At 42.6% G+C, this 18,763-nt stretch overlaps 2 protein-coding genes across 2 annotated transcripts in view; one reads left to right on the forward strand and one right to left on the reverse strand.

The window, feature by feature from the left end:
• Positions 1–329: 329 nt before the first annotated feature.
• Positions 330–14,681, reverse strand: LOC311512431 (uncharacterized protein). Its single transcript, XM_084613639.1, has 15 exons — positions 14,617–14,681; positions 13,598–13,633; positions 12,814–12,862; positions 12,599–12,665; positions 10,684–10,734; positions 10,468–10,495; positions 9,801–9,831; positions 8,005–8,062; positions 7,579–7,609; positions 7,229–7,265; positions 7,010–7,075; positions 6,620–6,655; positions 2,425–2,460; positions 1,386–1,413; positions 330–419 (listed from the first exon to the last, which is right to left on the reverse strand). The coding sequence occupies exons 2-15, from the start codon at positions 13,617–13,619 to the stop codon at positions 402–404; spliced, it is 558 nt and encodes a 185-aa protein (XP_084469765.1). The 5' UTR covers positions 13,620–13,633; positions 14,617–14,681; the 3' UTR covers positions 330–401.
• Positions 14,682–16,737: 2,056 nt separating this feature from the next.
• The window catches only part of VPS45 (vacuolar protein sorting 45 homolog), a 54,197-nt gene continuing 52,171 nt past the window's right edge, over positions 16,738–18,763 (forward strand). The window contains exons 1-2 of the mRNA XM_084614110.1: positions 16,738–16,943; positions 17,692–17,826. Coding sequence (XP_084470236.1) covers positions 16,851–16,943; positions 17,692–17,826 — 228 coding nt within the window. The 5' untranslated portion in view covers positions 16,738–16,850. The remainder of the gene's footprint in view (positions 16,944–17,691; positions 17,827–18,763) is intronic.

Genomic DNA, 18,763 nt, shown 5'->3' on the forward strand with positions numbered 1-18,763 from the left:
AAATAACAGTAAATCCCCTTATCCATGCAGAATCTGCCTCTGTCATCCTTCCTTTCAAAATGAGTAAAGGTAAATCTATTTATTCTTAAATAACAAGGGCCTGATTCTGATCAGTTTATTCACATTGAATAGCATTTTACTGCACCAGTAATCTCATTGATTTTACTGGGATTGGAGAGGGTGCCATTCAAAATAAAGGTATAAAATCTGGCTCTAAGAAATCCTTTTGTCATCAGAATGTTTTAAAAGTAACCGAACTAAAATAAAGCATCAGTGGGATTAGAATAGGTTTTTATTTTTAATATATATATATTTGAATAATTTGTTCAGTAAGAGTTAAATGTGAAACAATGTCAAACATGTTGTCCGGCAGCCAGACATATTAAAGTGAAATTGCTCTTCTACCATTCAGACTCATCCTGTGAAGAGAAGGCAAGATGGTTATCATTTCTTCGAAATACAAAACAGTTGCTGGAAATGTCTTTTCTAAAAATAACAGATTAACTTCCTATAAGGGTACATGAAAATTTTCACTCTGCATGTTTAATAAAAGAACCATCTGAGCTATTTTTAACTTGGACCACTTCATTTCTGGTAGCAGTGGAAAGTTTTTATCATATTCTTTATTAACTAATTTGGAAAATCAGTAGATCAGAATAAACCAATTCCAGTTAATAAAACATGGTTAGTTTCTATGCCGTGGAAGTCTAAGCAGGACTTTGGTTTATCACAAAAGCTAGATAATGTTTTTGTTGATTCTTCCTCAAAGCAATAATGGCATTAAGATATCGGTCTTCTACAGTTAGAAAAATGCCACAGTGGAAAAGTATTTAAGGAAAACCCAGGGCCTGATCTTGGAATTCTTTTCTAGAAATCTTTAGTGACTACAGTAGGTCTGTTGGCTTCAATGGGACTACTTGCGAGAGCGACTATGGGTTGCAGCACTGACCCTACCAAAGCAGCCTTGAAGTTCTGGAGATTTCAGTTCAAATTCCAGTTAAGGTAACAAAGGAATTAATTTTGTGGTCTCACTCTAGTTCCCATATGTCCACAAAAAGAAAAGGAGTACTTGTGGCACCTTAGAGACTAACAAGTTTATCTGAGCATAAGCTTATGCTCAAACAAATTTATTAGTCTCTAAGGTGCCACAAGTCCTCCTTTTCTTTTTGCGGATACAGACTAACACGGCTGCTACTCTGAAACGTATGTCCACAGATATTACTGATATTTGGCCTGACTGATGCTATCTGAACAGCACAGGCTCAGGACTACTTTGAAGGTCAGGAGCGAGGGGCATTGACAAAACTCTGTAAGAGGAAGTTTGCGTGGCACCTGCCTACAGTCTGCTGGATTCAAGTGAGGTAAAGCCAAGAGATCTTGATTACCTTTGCCAAGGGCTCTTCAACTATGCAGCTGGGTTTAGAAGAAAAAAACAAATTAAACAAGATATCAATATCTCCAGCATGAGATCTACGCCACCTTTTTATTCAACTACTAAACTAGTTAATTGAACTACTATGCCACTCCTTTCAAAACACAATTATTGCTACCGTATCTTACATTTTTCAGTAAGACTCTAATCTATAATCAATACGACTATGTATTTGTATTGCACCAAAAGAGTGCTAGATACTTTAAAATATTTTTATTTGTACTGCAGTAGCCTGGAGGAGCCCCAGCGCCACATTTACTAAGTGCTGTACACCACAGAAAACAAAAAGGCATTCCCTGACCAAAGAGCTTTCAGGACACATAAAAAGACACAATCATGCCACTGTTGATTTTATAAGCTAGGCTCAAGGCTCAGGCCACAATTTACAACTAATTTGGGGTGTCTCCATTTTTGAGTGTCTGATTTTAAACATGTAGGGTGAAATCCTGGCTTCACTGAAGTGAATGGGAGCTTTGCCAGTGATTTCAGCAAAGCCAAGGTTTCGCCGTTAGTCTTGATTTTCAGAGGTGCTGAACACCTGCAGCTCCTGTTGCTTTCAAGTGGAGTTATGGATGCTTAGCACCTCTGAAAAACTGGCCCTAGGTGTCTCAAGTTGGGCATCCAAAAATACAAAGAAGCAGCCAAATCCTTTGATACCAATGAAGTGGTTACATAAGAACAGCCATACTGGGTCAGGCTAATGGTCCACTGAGCCCAGGATCTTGCTTCTGACAGTGGCAAGTGTCAGATGCTTCAGAGGGATTGGACAGAACAGGGCAATTACTGAGTGATCCATCCCATGTCGTCCAGCCCCAGATTAAGATACTTTAACAGCAAAAACTTGAACTTGAGTGTTTGGGTGTATTTCACAGCCTTTAAATGTGAAATTAAGTAAAAACCTATGTACAATGAGCTTATGTAAAGAAACAAAGTACTTTGCTAACACCTGAAGTGCAATGGTTTTAAGAAATATCAGTTTCATCATATGGTACCTTGACCTATCATCACCAGTCTGAGTTGCAACAGTCCTGTGTTGCAAAAACAAACAAAAGGAGATTAATTACATGTCTTTTGCATCCTTCTTTAGTAAGATATTAGTTTTAAGATCAGAAAATCAAATCTACTTTAAGCTTTTAAAATTCACTTTGGCAAATCCAACACAATACAAGCCGGTGAATGAACAAAAAGACATTTCTTATTCTTTCAAGGATGATTACAAAGATGAATTTCTAAAGAGTAGACAACATACTTGGCTTATTTAGTCAAAAGTAACATCGCTGACATCATTACAAAAGCATTTCCACAGAAACAGAACAAATAATTAAATAAGTGCTTTCCTGACATTATCAAAGCATTTTAAACCAAAACAGGCCCAGAAAACAACAAAATGCAATTAAACCCTAATTTAAGACCTGATTTTACAATCTGGTGCTATGATGAGTAGTACTTTATGCCATGTGCCGTCCCATTGACTCCTAGAGTAAGGGAGTATGAGTGGCAAAAATCGGTCCTTAGAAAATACCTTCTTATGGAAAAAGCTTAGATCTTTTAAAAACATACAAAACAGTACAGTATAAAGATCTCTAAGTGTGTGTAGCTTCTTGGCCTACAATAGTTCTTACAGGAATATATCCGAGAGCTCATAAATCAGCAAAGTGAAATAAAACACAATCACACCTGTGCTTAAAAAGGCAACAAATAAATATTTTACAAGATGAAGATAAGGAGAATTGCTTAATTGGAGCTGAAAGGCAGGATTTATCCATTCAAAATTATACTATAAATAGTGACATTATAGTGGAGGTGCACTGGATTGACTATGTTTAACCTCTTTTCTTAGCTCTCTCATGCTAGGAATAGCTTCTAATCCCAAATGCTATTCTCACTGAGATTAACAGGACCAAGAGCTGTTCTCTGTTCTTCAACATTAACGAATCAGAGCTGATATTCTTTAAAAGTAGTATTAGCTTCTTTCCTGTAAAAACAGAAACCTTTCTGGTACTCCAAACCAAGGGCTACAACAGTCTGATTTGCCAGGCGCTAACGTCCATGTTTAGTTCTGAGTAACAGAGACACTTGGTTCTTAGACAGTTATAAAGGCCTGTAATACAGAAGTTACAATGCTGAACACGCCACTTCCCCATACAAAACAATCTGATCACTCAGGTTTGATACAAACCACTTTGGTGACAGTTTGAAGCCAAAGCCACTTCCAGGGGTTAGAAGGAAAATATCTCTGCAGCTGTTTGAATGCACCACTCTCAAATTAGGGGCAGAAGGAACAGAGAAGTTGGAGGAGGTGAGAAAGGGAAGCACAGAAAAGAAGAGAGTGAGAAAGCTTTTAAAACATACGAATTATAAAAAAACAAACAACAGGTGGCTTAGAAAAACAAAGTTGTAATGCTATCTTTCTTATGGTTTGTGTTCTGACCAGGAACCACTGAACAGATGAGATGCAATAGGTAGCATAGGACAAAAAAGGCATCCTTGAATACTAGAAACTGACAAAGGAAAGAAATAAGTGGACCAGTCAATACAATAGTCCCTTGCCACCTATAAAAACTGGACTTAGGCCCAGAACCTCAAAAGGTATTTAGGCACCTAATTCCCATTGATTTTAAAGTACAAGTTTCTGTCTGATAGGGATTTACTCATTTACATCATGTCTGATGGCCAAAAGGAAATGTCATAGCTTTTTGAAACAACACTAGAATGCTCCCAGAAATCTGCTTTTTAACAACACTGAAGAGAGACGCTGAAAGGGATTTCAGGATGTCTCTACTCTACTCTACTCAAAATATATTTGGATTTCTTCCACTCTGTTCCTTGAGAGATTCCTCCTATGACATGGTAACCTCCTATGACATGGTAACCAATCTTGTGTATGTGCTGGCTGCCTGACAGATACAATGGGCCAGTTCCAGCGGTGGCGAGTTTTCCTTTGTTCCACACGTCTCAAGGCCCATCCTCCTCACACTAGGTTTAATGTTCGCTTTGGGTTTCAAGATAAGTCTCTGCTTACTGCCTCTTATGAAGAACCTTTATGCACAAGCTGAAATACTCATTAGGCATGACGTCCCAGTAACTGGTTATACAAGATATCTGAGCAAATTGATAAGCCCCCTCCAACTGTGGAGTCCTATTTATTACCTGTATCCTCAGCACAGGAAATACCTAACTAGAATGGCATTTGGGCTTGGGTCGCATCTATAGCTGCTCCTACATTTACACTCTTGAAGAATTAATTAGGAAAGTAGCAGGTGACAACCCTCATTGCCAAATGCTTAGAGAAGGGTGCCAGCCAATGCCTTTGCCACTTGACACCCAGGGTGTGTGCTCAATGGTTACTCCCACTCCCTTCACTGATTCACATTCATTTTAAGGCCAAATGTAGCTGCAAATAACTCCACTGAGACCAAGCATAGCTATAGCAATTAGATAAAGCAAGTAACAAAAGCTAGGGATGCTTCCAAACACACTCCTTAAATAAGATCCATAGAGAAGAACAGAAATGATACCAATAGTTAGAAAAACTGAGGTCCTGAGCAACTGTGGTCATTTATTTCTTTATCACACATTTAGCAAAGCACCCACCCCTGCTTACAAAAATGAAGAGCTATCTCTGTCTGTCATAGCGACAAAGAGTCCTGTGGCATCTTATGAATCCAACGAAGTGGGTATTCACCCACGAAAGCTTATGCTCCAATACGTCTGTTAGTCTATAAGGTGCCACAGGACTCTTTGCCACTTTTACAGATCCAGACTAACATGGCTACCCCTCTGATACTTGTCTGTCATAGGTACTTACATGACCCCCAACTGAGTGCCACAAAGTCTTTAATGCAATATCCTTGCAATTTTCCTGTGAGGCAGGGAAGTGCTATTAACTCCATTTTACAGATGGGGAATTGAAGCACAGAGACATTAAGTGACTTGCCCAAGGTCACATAATGAGTCTGTTGCAGAGCAGGGAATTTAACTCCAGTCACCTAAGTCCTAAGTATTTGCAGGTATGAACCCTGCCAAAACCTGAATCTGCGTTGACAGGGAATTTTGTAAGTGCAAGTCAAATGTCCAGACCACTAAACCATCCCCATTTATTTAATAACGGTCCCTCAGATCAATGCAACTGAGATATTTGCAATGTAGATCTTATTCTGGATGTAAATTTTCTTTTGCACATCTATGGGGAGGCAAAAAGGTTGGATGCTGATAATCACCAGATAATTCACTAGATGTCTTAGTGACAAATTAACAATAAAGACATGTATATAGCCATTTTCATCAGAGGATCTCAAAGCACTTTAGAAAAGTGGCTTAGTATTATTATTCCTATTTTGTAGATAGGAAAAATGAGACATGAGAAAGTTAAGTGGTTTGACCTGTGTCACGCAGTGAGTGGGGCGCAGAGTCAGGGAGAGAAATAAGAACTCCTGAATCCCAGTGCCAGGTTCTAATTTATAGACCACTCTCATACGGAGAACTGGTTGTACACTTAGAAACATTTTTAGCAAGATGCACAGAAATTTAGCTATGCAACTTTCAAACAGTAAAAGCAGCTGGAAGCCTGGACTCACAACGCACCACACTGAAATTTCATGCCTTAAGGGATCTAAAGACTACAGTTGGCTGCAGAATCCTTCACAATTTATTGCTATTTCAATGCACACACAGATTTAGGGACCCATATACCACAGCTATGTATAAAGGACTCTGAGACTGGCTAATCCTGCCCAAACATTTCCAAAAGACTCTGTCTAGCAGATCTTCTCATTATATTTACCAACTTGAAATTCACCTTTTCTTATTATTCCCTCCTATAGATCTTCATTAAACCAAGTGCAAGGGGAGATGAAAATGACACACCCTTCTCTTTCATAAGGGATTTACCCAAAGGGAGGGGCATGGTAGTGACACTGCTTGTGGTACTTACTAGTTTTAAATCCCACTAGGAGTTACTCACCAATCCTCCCAAAAGCTGCTAAGGGGATGCCCTGGCGAGCATCATCCACTCTATGGGCAATGCTGGCCCTTTACAGCATCCCTCCAGTGGATGGAAGGCTGTGGCCACTTAATTCAACACGGAAACCATCCCAGTAGTGTAAGTACCACAAAAACACAACATTTAAATTAGTTTATATCTAATGAAGTGCAATCTAATGAATTAATAGAGAGAACAGCTGTTACCTTTTCTCCGATCCAAGAGCGCCCTCTGTCTGAGTACTGTAGAAGTTCAAATGCAAGTACAATCATTTCAAAAAGCCATTGATCATTCAGGATTAGCCCTTTAAACTGCAGCTTTTGGGTATTTATAATATTCAAAACCCCAGACTGTTTATGTTTAACTTGCTATTTGCCCTCAGCTCCTACAAATTTATTGCTAAATGTAGGTACTTCAAAATTAAAATGTGTAGTTAAATAATGTTGAAGTGGAATTGCAACTTTCTTTGAAAGAGTTCCTTTTAAGACACAAAATGCATTTTACAGCCTACATCTGAACATTTTAAAGCCAAAGACAAAAGGTTCAACTGTGACTATCAATTTGGGGTGCTGGTCTTGAGACAGCACAGACCTGACCTGCAGTGATGCTCATCACCCAGCACATTGAATGAAGTCCATGGGAGTTGTGAGTGCTCAGCACCTCTGCAAATCAGACAGTCTATTTTCAGAAAGTTCACCTGAGAGTTATTCAGGTCAAACTCCACAGTCTGCGGAGTGATGACATCCTGGTATTATCTCATGTTATCATTTCCTTTCAAACGGTAGCTAGTAAATGCCACCAGTTCCATTGCTCACCTCACATGTTTGGTCGATTCCCTCGGTGCTCTCTTATCTGTTAAACATACAAATGTATTATGGTCTCTCTACCGTTAGAATTTCCTGATTAAGGCTTGATTTCTCAGCCTTAACACCGCACTCAAGTAATTTGCTTTGTGATGTATTTTAAATTAGCATGCTGCTGTTCATGCTCTAATATTGGATCAATGTTTTCAGTACAAACCAGTGAAAATTATGGCAGGATATAAGATAGCTGAGGTACACACTACAGTAGCCTTGTAACAAACAAATAAACATGACAGCCAGACAGAGGAAAGTACTTTTATAACTATCTTAAATGTTCTTTGAGATCTCTAAAAATAACATACCTGAGCCATTCAAAAGCTCTGACTCTTCATACTAAAGGAGAGACAGTTCATTTCAGTCAATCAGAAAAAGTCAGGCATTTTTGTGAAAAAATCCACTTTGGGACATAACCAGAAGTACTGCATTCCTAAATGCATCACTAGCATCTGTTTCCCTGATGCAGGCAGAGAAAGTAAAACAAAGATTTATAATTGCTTTCTTTCTTTGCTTCATTTTGGGATTCATAATTTTTCTGTCTCTGATAGTCTTATATTCCCTCTAAACAAATGGAATGAACTCCAATCATTGGAATAGTTAATGTCCCTGGGCTTCTTTTCTTTGGTCTGACTATTTTTATATCACACTAGCTGACAGCACAACAACATCCTCAAGAGGGGTAATCCCATCAACGACCTCCCCCGAACTGTTAGTAATACAGATATACTCACCCAGAAATTGGTGACATTTAAGTAATTAGATATCTCACCAGAAAGCCTCTCAATCTCACTTTGAAAACAAAGCAAAATGCAAGTAGATGTGTCACTCACCAGAACTATTTTAATTTATAAAATTAACTTACATCAGTTTATTGGAATCATAGCAGCTAGAAGTTGGGAAGATTTATTTATCTAACTGAAATTCGTTCACCCCTGTGCAGCAGAATTACAAGTCCATTTAAGTTTCATACTAAGGGCTTAAATGGGCTATAGAACTTTAGCTGGCTCATCTGTACTGGGGGAATTTAATCTATCATCTCACCCCAGCCAATGCAGAGATGTTCCCTGTGGCCCTAATTTATCAGAGCACTTAAGTACATTCTTAATTTTAAGCATGTGCTTAAGTCCCAATTAAGTCAGATGGGCTTATGTTCTCCAATGGTTTCTCATGTCTAGTTTTCAGTGACTTAAACAATGGCCTTAGTTGTTCCACAGTATACCAGAACTCATTGTTGAGAGGTTTTCATAGAATCATAGAATATCAGGGTTGGAAGGGACCTCACGAGGTCATCTAGTCCAACCCCACGCTCCAAGCAGGACCAATCCCCAATTAAATCATCCCAGCCAGGGCTTTGTCAAGCCTGACCTTAAAAACTTCTAAGGAAGGAGATTCCACCACCTCCCTAGGTAACTCATTCCAGTGTTTCACCACCCTCCTAGTGAAAAAGTTTTTCCTAATATCCAACCTAAATCTCCGCCACTGCAACTTGAGACCATTACTCCTCGTTCTGTCATCTGCTACCACTGAGAACAGTCTAGAGCCATCCTCTTTGGAACCCCCTTTCAGGAAGTTGAAAGCAGCTATCAAATCCCCCCTCATTCTTCTCTTCTGACGACTAAACATCCCCAGTTCCCTCAGCCTCTCCTCATAAGTCATGTGTTCCAGTCCCCTAATCATTTTTGTTGCCCTCCGCTGGACTCTTTCCCATTTTTCCACATCCTTCTTGTAGTGTGGGGCCCAAAACTGGACACAGTACTCCAGATGAGGCCTCACCAATGTCGAATAGAGGGGAACGATCACGTTCCTTGATCTGCTGGCAATGCCCCTACTTATACATCCCAAAATGCCATTGGTCTTCTTGGCAACAAGGGCATACTGTTGATTCAGATCCAGCTTCTCGTCCACTGTCACCCCTAGGTCCTTTTCTGCAGAACTGCTGCTGAGCCATTTGGTCCCTAGTCTGTAGCGGTGCATGGGATTCTTCCGTCCTAGGTGCAGGACTCTGCACTTGTCCTTGTTGAACCTCATCAGATTTCTTTTGGCCCAATCCTCCAATTTGTCTAGGTCCCTCTGTATCCTATCCCTACCCTCCAGCGTTTCTACCTCTCCTCCCAGTTTAGTGTCATCTGCAAACTTGTTGAGGGTGCAATCCACACCATCCTCCAGATCATTTATGAAGATATTAAACAAAACCGGCCCCAGGACCGACCCTTGGGGACTCCACTTGATACCGGCTGCCAACTAGACATGGAGCCATTGATCCATGTTTTCCCGCTATTCACCCTAAATTTGCATTTGTTTAATTTCATCCCATGTAGGAAAAAGGAAAACAAGCAAAAACTGTGGTTCAAGGAGAACTCAGATGGAAAACAGGCACAAAAGTGAGCCGATTTTTCTAAATGAACTCTGACAGGAATGAATCCACCTTTTGCAAAATTTGGAAGTGCTATGGAAAGCAAATACATTTTAGCACCGTTGTGGACCATTTTAAACCCTCTGTAAGAAAATACTAGTGCATCAACCTTACTTTTCATATTCTTCTTTCTTTAATGCCCAATCTAAGAAGAGAAGGGAGAAAAAAGGAGTCATTAATTTTTCCACCCAAAAAAAAAAAGGTGAAGTTCTGTTTACCAAACTCCATACAAGTCCCCATTACTTTCCAACATTAAAAGATCCATGCAAATTTTCCCACAGATAATTTCTTTTTTGTGGACGTTTTTGTCTTTCACAAAGTCTGTTTACAAACAATTTAGGGCCCTGATCTTGTAAAATGTGGTGTGAAACATGTTTTCTATGTGGTTCAATGCAGGTGCAGTCCTCTGTCTACATGCTACATGTTGCAGCATTGGGGTCTAAGACAGCCATACATTGCCCATGGATTTCTATGCAAAGTTCTATTGACTTAAAGGTGAAATGTGGGTGCTCAGCACCTCTGAAGCTCAGGACACATATTAGATGCTAAATTTAAGTAATCTAAGTTTAAACATTTTGGCCAGAATATATACCTTAGAGTCTAACTCATTTTATCAGTGGTTAATTTTACAATACATATCCAATTTCTTCATTTTCATCATTTTTCTACCATAATATTGCATCTAAACCTTTTCAAACCCACACATTTAATCTTCAATTCTGTTTCTAATATCTATAATGATCCAGCTGGGAAACTTCTAGGTTCTTTTTAGATTATGTACCTTTAGTTTTATAACGCAGCCTTGAGTTCTAATGAAAACGAAACAGAATGAAAATGGGATTAGGCACAAATATAGAAACATTAACATTGAAATCTCTGTATATTGAAAAAACAGAATTAGCTAAAGTGATTTCTGTAATTATTCCCTGAGCAACTGCAGAGAGCTGTCATACATTTAACCACCTAAAAATTGAAATACATTATGTAAAATATATACCGCATTTTTTAGCTTCCTATTTTCTGTCCTCAAAGCATCAATTTCTTGGACCTAAGAAAGAAAAATAAATATATCAATCATTGTGTTGGGAAAATTTTACCATCTGTGTCACCTTTGTAGATCTTGAAATTAATGTCAGCTTTTTCAGGTCTTATTACAATATACTTGTCAAATTTTAGAACACCTGTAATACTGTTTTTAATTCTATATGTTAGGTATATGCTGTAAACAACTTTAAGAAAGTTAACTCGTTTACTGATACTGAATAAATATGATAATCACATTAGGCTAATAAATATTGTAATCACACAGGCTCTGATCCTGCGATGTGACTTCATTGGTGCTCCATGCAAGAGCAGGATTCTACACAGAGAGTATATTCCAGGAACAGGGCCATTGTTTTAAAAGTATAATGTAATTTAGCAGAATGTTACTACCCAGATGGATCGCAAAAATGAAGCCAGTGAAAGATATAATGACTATTGTGAGGTTTACTCCTTCCTCAATGTCACACACACAGTCAAGCCATGTTACCAACAAATCCAGATTTCATAGAGTTTATGACCAGAACGGACTATTGGATCATCTTGTCCGACCGACTGTGTACCATGGGCCATTCAATTTCACCCAGCTACCCCTCTGTTGAGCCCAATAACTTGAGTTAGACTAAATAGTTGTGTGCCACAGTTGGAGAACAGGAGAGACCCAGGTCAGGGGCGATGGAATGAAGGGAAGTAGGGGGGACTAGCACCCCTGCAATGGAAATATTGTGGGAGCTCCACCCCTGTGTAAACTTGCATGCATCTGGGGCAGAGGGGGAGAGGTGGATCCAGGGGGCTGGAGCTGTCGCTGCAGGATCCGGGATCAGGCTAGGGAGCAGGGAATGGGAATCAGAGAAGCTGGAACACGCTTGGGAGAAGTTTGCAACCCCTGGAACCCACCTTCCCAGCCAAGAGCTGGCTGCCTAAGTCTCAATACCTCCCCTCACTCCCCCTCCTATCCCTTGACCTCATTCACAGAGAACTTCTGACCCCCCTGATTCCCAACTAAGGTGCCCTTGTCTGATTTAGTTGGTTGTTCAAACTATACACTGGGATTTTAAGACTGTTACAATCTGTCTCACTCTGGAGATACTACTGGATTCTCCTCTACTATCTGCTCCCTGTGCGTCTAAGTGGAATATGCCATGTTTACAGAAGGAAAGTGGGGAAGGAGACTTTTCTGGCTTGAGCACTTTCATTGCGCTCAGCAGAGGGGGAGATTGATAGCTCAGTGGTTTGAGCATTGGCCTGCTAAACTCGGGGTTCTGAGTTCAATCCTTGAAGGGGCCATTTGGGATCTGGGGCAAAAATTGGGGATTGGTCCTGCTTTGAGCAGGGGGTTGGACTAGATACCTCCTGAGGTCCCTTCCAACCCTGGTATTCTATAATTGTGTCCCTTCACATGTAGAAGAATTACTTTCCTGTTGGTTCTGATTGTTTATGTTGCATTATCTGGTGAATAGAGGAATCATTTTTAGCAAAAGGCGGCCTTGCCTACACACAAAGGTTATACTGCTTTATTATTTGTATTTGTTATTAATTACAGTATTATTATTACTATTATTATTATTATTATTATTATTTTAACAGTTATACCATATGGGAAGGGGAATAAGCTATAGAAATATAAGGCACCTTTATACTAGTAAAAGAGCATTCACACTAGTGATTGTACAATATAACTATATTAGTAAAAAAATAACACCACGAATAGACATAGTTATACCAATCTGAAAACAGTGTGTAGACCAGACCTCACAGAGTCTGAGCTACATACACGAACCTCAGTTTTCACAGACTGAACATTAATAATGTATATGTAAATGTCTTCAGGAACCTTTTGTTTGTTTGTTTGTTTGTTATGTATTACTTACAGACTGACTGCTGTCTAAAAAGGAACAGATTTCATGGACAAGTCTCTTTCTCTGATCCTTATTTTTCCTACAAAATACAGGAATTTTAGACTATAGTCACATTTTTAAATGTACTTTGATGAACATTAAGTGTAAATCAAACAGAATAAAAAGTGAACTAGAAGTACAAAGGCACGGCATATGAAAGAGCTCAGCTTCTCAGAAAAGGTACTTACAAGATTTGCAAATAGGTTTCATTTTTCACCAGCACCTGCTCACCATTTTCTGTATGAAACATGCACACATTATATTATTACACTTTAATGAACACAATAGCTCTTTTCCAAAACTGTCATCATCAGGAATAAAAATAGCAGCAGAATAAGTGTCACACAGACCCACGGCTTTAAAGCAAAAACTATATAGGGCTCAATCCTGCAAGTTGTTCAACGCAGGTTGACCCCTGCACCCTAACATTCACTTCAGTGGGGCGCCATGTGGGAACAGAGATCTGTCCATGTGGCTCAATTTCCAGGAGCAGGGCCACAGTCTGCAGGAAGACAATGTTAAGTCCTAGCAGTACAATGAACTGCTTGTTTTAAACTTGTCTTTCAACTGACCTGGAGACTTATGTAGCCAAGGGCCTGAGTTCAGATTTCACTCACACTGATGTATCCCCAATTATTTAAATGCAATCGTTCCTAATGTACAACAATGTGAGTGAATGGAGAATCAGGTCTAAGGCTTCTTAAGCGCTTGATCCTTTGGGATGTTGAATACCTCTTCTGAGACTGCCTTCAGTGGGAGTTGAGGATGCTCAGCACCTTGCGGAATTGGACCCTAAATTCTCATCCGTAGTTGCTTGTTGACTAATATTATGTTGGAAATAAATTACTGATTGGAAAGGTTGACCTGATTATTTTGTCATTCCTGAAGAGTGATTTTAACAACTATCATTTTGGCCTGGCGCCTTGCCGTTTGAGACACCTTACATAAATAGATCCAAGGATTCGAACTTACCCTGTTTTTCAAGTAATGGCATTTTGAGAGTGGAACCTGAAATCAGAAACAGAGATGAGTTTAGGCTACAATCTACAGTTATTCCTTCCTTGTAGGGATGCTACAATTTTTAACCTTCATACCCTATCAGGTCCGTTTCTAAGAGCTAAGTAAAACAAAATCCATAGATCAGCTTTGGTGTGGGATGTACAAACCCTCCTGGACCCTTGGATAAGTACTTGTGGGGGTAGTCCATAGCTTCACTTTCCAGGAGCTGAGCTAACTAGATGAGCTAGATGACCAGAACTCCTCATGAACTTGGGGGGTGGGGTGCTAAAGGGAGAACCCCAATTCCCCACCCTGGTCTTCATCCTGGAATTTGGAGTGGAGGAGGCTGTAAGACAAGCTCACCCCATCTTTCTTTACCTCCCTGTAATTTGTGGGGTGGCAACAGGAGGATCTCACATGAATTCCTCCCATGTAATGGGTGGGGATGAAACATCCCCAATCTCCCCCTTAACCACACTCAGAGATTTGGGAGGGGCATAGCAAAACCTTCACAGCCCCCCCTCTTATTCGTAACCAGGAATCTGGGGAGTGGCTTAAGCAAAACCCCACTGCACCCCAATAATTTGAGGGGTTATAATGAGACTCCTTCACAACCCCCACTTTAGTTATCTCCTAAGGGGTTATAGTGAAACCCCCATAGCTGCCCCACACGCCCCAGGAATTTCAGGGGCTCCCCATATCCCCCCATTCACCCCCATGAATTTGGGAGGCACTGACAGCTCCCCCATTCACCCAGGAATTTGGGGGCTACAGTGAAACCCCCACGCCCCCATGCACCCCTGGAATTTGGGGGCTCCCCAGAGCTTCCCCTGGAATTTGGGGGCTCCCCATACACCCCCATGCACCCCAGGGACTTGGGGGCTTCCCAAAGCTCCCTCATTCACCCCAGGGATTTGGGGGGGGCATAGTGAAAATCCCCATATCCACCCCCCCCCAGGCCTGTCTCTCCCCGCCCTACGCCCCGCACCCACCCGGCCCAGGCGGCGGAGCCTCGCTCTGCAACGGCCGCTCCGCGCTCGAGGCGCCGCTTCCAACGGCCCGGGCTGGAACTGGGGGGAGGGCGAGGCCGCGGGGGGGCTTGGCACTGAGGAGGGGGGACTGGCACGGGGGGCAGGAGAAGCGGGGGGGCAGGAGCAGCCTATGGGGGGCTTGGCACTGGGGGGCTACAGGAGAGGCAGCGGGATTGCACGGGGGGGGGCAGGAGCAGCCTGGGGGGGCTTGGCACTGGGGGGCAGGAGCAGCAGGGGGATTGCACGGGGGGGGCAGGAGCAGCCTGGGGGGGCTTGGCACTGGGGGGCAGGAGCAGCAGGGGGATTGCACGGGGGGGGGGCAGGAGCAGCCTGGGGGGGGGGCTTGGCACTGGGGAGGGGGGATTGGCACGGGGTGCAGGAGAAGCAGGGGGGCAGGAGCAGCCTATGAGGGGGCTTGGCACTGGGGGGCTACAGGAGCGGTGGGGGATTGCATGGGGGGGCAGGAGCAGCCTATGGGGGGCTTTGCATTGGGGAGGGGGATTGGCACAGGGTGCAGGAGAAGCAGGGGGGCAGGAGCAGCCTATGAGGGGGCTTGGCACTGCGGGGCAGGAGCAGCAGGGAGGATTGGCACGGGCGGCAGGAGCAGCCTATGGGGGGCTTGGCACTGGGGTGTGTGCTCAAGAGCAGCAGGGGGGATTGGCATGGGGGCAGGAGCAGTCAGGGCTTGGCCGTGGGGAGCAGGAGCAGCAGGGGGGATTGGCATGGGGGGGCAGGAGCAGTCGGGGGGATTGGCACTGGAGAGCAGGGGCAGCAGGAGGGATTGGCATGGGGACAGGAGCAGTTGGGGGGCTTGGCCCTGGGGGGGCTGCAGGAGCAGCAGGGAGGATTGGCACGGGGGGGGCAGGAGCAGCATATGGGGGAGGTTTACTCTCCTTCCTCAGTGTGAGTCAACGGAAGTTCAAGGTTGTTGCTCAACCCTTATACAACCCCCTTTGGCCCAAGCACCTAGTCAATATTTGGGACTTTGGCAGGTTTCTTCTGTTAAGAGGAGAAATTAGGAGTCAGATATTTCTTTGGTGCTATCCTGTTTATTTACAAAGAATGTACACAAAGTCCTGTTTCCCTAAACACAATAGAAACAAACAATAGCAATTTGCTCAGAAATGTAGGTCTGCCTTTCTATTGAGTACTGTGTCCAAAAGAACCTCTGTCTCTTGGCTTTGTCCCAGGGCCACACTCATCACATCTTCTCTTGCCCAGTGTTTGCAATCTTTCCCCAGGAAACACATAGAGCTTAGCTTCTGTCATCCTAGCCATCCAGCCCATTGTCTTGAGCTGTGGCTTCCTACCATTTTCCAACTATCACTCTCCAAAGGGGCATTTAATTGCTCCTTCCATTTGGCCTGAAAGAAGGGTGGTTAGCAGACCCATCAGCTTTAATGAGGTCTGCAGTTGTCCATAGATCAAAGAGCCACGCAGCAGTCAGCATAACACACCTCTTTTTTTCTCTCCAGGTATTAGGCATGCCGTTGTTTTCTCGCAGGTTGACCGTCAAAATTGTGCAGCTTCTCAGGGCTCAGACTAGAGCTTTTTAGGCCAAAAATAATAGAATTAAGGGTTGTGGGAGAATTGTCATTCGGGATTCTGTGCAACTGTTTGTCTTGTAGTTCAATGACTGCAACAGCCTCTGCGCTGTTTGTCTGGAAGCCTAAATAAAGTTTAGATTCTGATGATCTTCAGGGCCAAAAGGGACAAAACCCCCTCTAAGCTACCATAATGATGCCAGGTGTCAAGTGGTGATAATACCATTGAGGGTGATTTGCTGCATCTCAAGGAATCATGCAGCAAAATGCTTCATTGCAAGAGCGTGCTCCTTTAAACACTGTTCCCAAGTCAAGCCCCAGTGTAGTATCCCCCTTCCACATGAGAAAGACTTGACAGCTCCACAGTGTAAAGTACATTGAAAACACACCCACGCTGCAGGAAATTGAATGCATTTGTGCTGAGGCTGCTGGGAGTTGTAGTTGCAACCCCTTCCTACAAAAGAGGATGGGTGTTGCTTGGCAGTACATTCCTCCTCCTTGTGAACTACAATTCCCAGTGCTGCAATAGGAGGAAACAAGGAAGGAAGCAGCTAGCTGCACAGGAGAAAGGAGGAGTTGGTTACTCAGTGCCTAGCCTAGTATTACCCACTGCAGAAGGGGCAGGGAGGGGGAAAGCAATCGCTTGCGAAAATGAATGTAGTCTTTGCAGTGAAGCAATATGTGTCCAAGATGATTGAAGACAGCGGGCCTGGGATGAAGGTCCTCCTGATGGATAAAGAAACGGTGAGCTAAGCCACTATGGCTTCTATATTTACAATGGCATCTCCTTTGTCTCTGTCATTTTGTCTTTCATGAGCTGCTGGGGTAACATTGGCTTCTACCCTGACCACAGGTTGGAGTCTTCCTCTTGTGATGGTGTGGATCTACAGGAAGATAAAGATCTCTTTGCTACCTTAGTGCATGCCCTGCCAGGGAGAAGAGGGAGTTTATGGCTTCCTAGACCCTCCTCCTTTCCTCATCTTGGCTCTAATAATTCGCAAACTTGATGTCCCTTCCTAAGCAGTTAGCTCCTGGGGGAATACCCTGCCAGTGCCAGGCTAGGGAGCAGGCTGTAAGCAGTTCTGCTCTGCTTCCTTAGTGGGACGAGGAGCAGGTTGGAGAATGGGGGTATCAAGGATTTGTGTGAGGTGGCTGCTCTCAAGCACCAATAAAGCTTCTGCCAGACCTGCTCCATGAACACTGCTGAGGCCATGCTTTGCAATGTTAGCCCAGTGTACCGACAGCTGCTGCACACGTGCATATTGACATAAAATTGCAATGAACTATCCAGGGAAAATGAGGTACAAGAGGTGAAATAATCTATCCAGGGTCACACAGCAAATCAGCGGCAGAGCCAGGGGGAACTGAACCCAGGAATCCTGACTCCCAGTCCTGTGCACTAACCAATAGTCAACGGTATCTTGTCTCGGTATCTCATGAGCCTGCCCCAGCAAGCTGACATAACTTGGTTTCTCCTTCATTCTCCCTGCAGACCAGTATCGTGAGCATGGTGTATACACAGTCAGAAATCCTTCAGAAGGAAGTTTACCTCTTTGAGCGTATCGATTCTTTGAACAGAGAGACTATGAAACACTTGAAAGCAATCTGTTTTTTGCGACCGACAAAGGTAAGATACTTTTGTAAAAGCAGCTGCTGTTTGCATTGGTATTTGCTCTGCCCAGGTCCTACATACAAGTTGAGCAGATGATGCTGCTATCTAAGGCTCTGATCCTGGAAATACTTTCCCACGTGCTTAGCTTTATGCTTCTGAGCAGTCCTAATGAATTCATCAGGATGTCTGATGTGTATAAAATTTAAGCACAAGGTTGTGTTTCACGATCAATGCCTTAGTTTGATAGCTGTACAGACTTTACCTTGTCCGCTTTCCTGGAGTGAGTAATTTAAAAAAAAACAAAACAAAAAAACCTCACCCCTTTAACCCTTCCCTTCTCCCCCCAACCCCTACATTGGCCCCATTATACAGTGTGGGAGAGTTGATGTTATACCTGGGCTGGTAAATTTCCTGGTAGTCTTTGCAAAGATGAAAATTCTTTCATTCATGAAATTAATTAGATAATGAAAGCCACCAACAATTCCCTGTAACTTCTTACCAAGCATACTCAGCCTTTTGCCTACGTTGAAGGAACAAACCCTGCTCCGATTTGGAGTAGTTTTGCTAACTCAAAGCGTTCAAACATCAATCATGAGATTTTAAAAAATAATACATTTTAGGTCTTTTATTTTCCATCTGATTTTAGAACCTTTAAGGTTCATGCTTTCAAGCTATTCTCTTCAACAACAAGGGGTTAGAAACGTACTCTTTCCTTCTTTTCTTTAAATTGACAACTGAATTTTCATGTAGTCACATGACTCCAGGAGCTGGGGCTTTAAGAAAAATGCAAAATCATGAGAGGTGGCATCATGTGGGAGCAGTAGTACTGTGAAACACAGAATTCTGTGGGACACAACCCACCATGCAAAATGGCACATTTATTTAGTCTATAATACTCGCTATAATACGTGTCTGTAATGCTCACTGTAGTAGCTGGGGGTCTGTCTGCTGA

This window comes from Lepidochelys olivacea (genome assembly GCF_965140295.1).
Source record: "Lepidochelys olivacea isolate rLepOli2 genome assembly, chromosome: 24".
NCBI lineage: Eukaryota > Metazoa > Chordata > Testudines > Cheloniidae > Lepidochelys > Lepidochelys olivacea.

What these genes read in the sequence shown, in the direction of transcription:
- LOC311512431 (XM_084613639.1), bottom strand. Translation starts at nt 13,619, where the DNA reads ATGCCATTACTTGAAAAACAGG. An exon ending in AAGAAAGAAGAATATGAAAA is followed by an intron (nt 8,063 to 9,800) that starts GTAAGGTTGATG and finishes TTGTTTTCAAAG; the next exon opens with TGAGATTGAGAGGCTTTCTG. An exon ending in GAATCGACCAAACATGTGAG is followed by an intron (nt 7,076 to 7,228) that starts GTGAGCAATGGA and finishes TCTGATTTGCAG; the next exon opens with AGGTGCTGAGCACTCACAAC.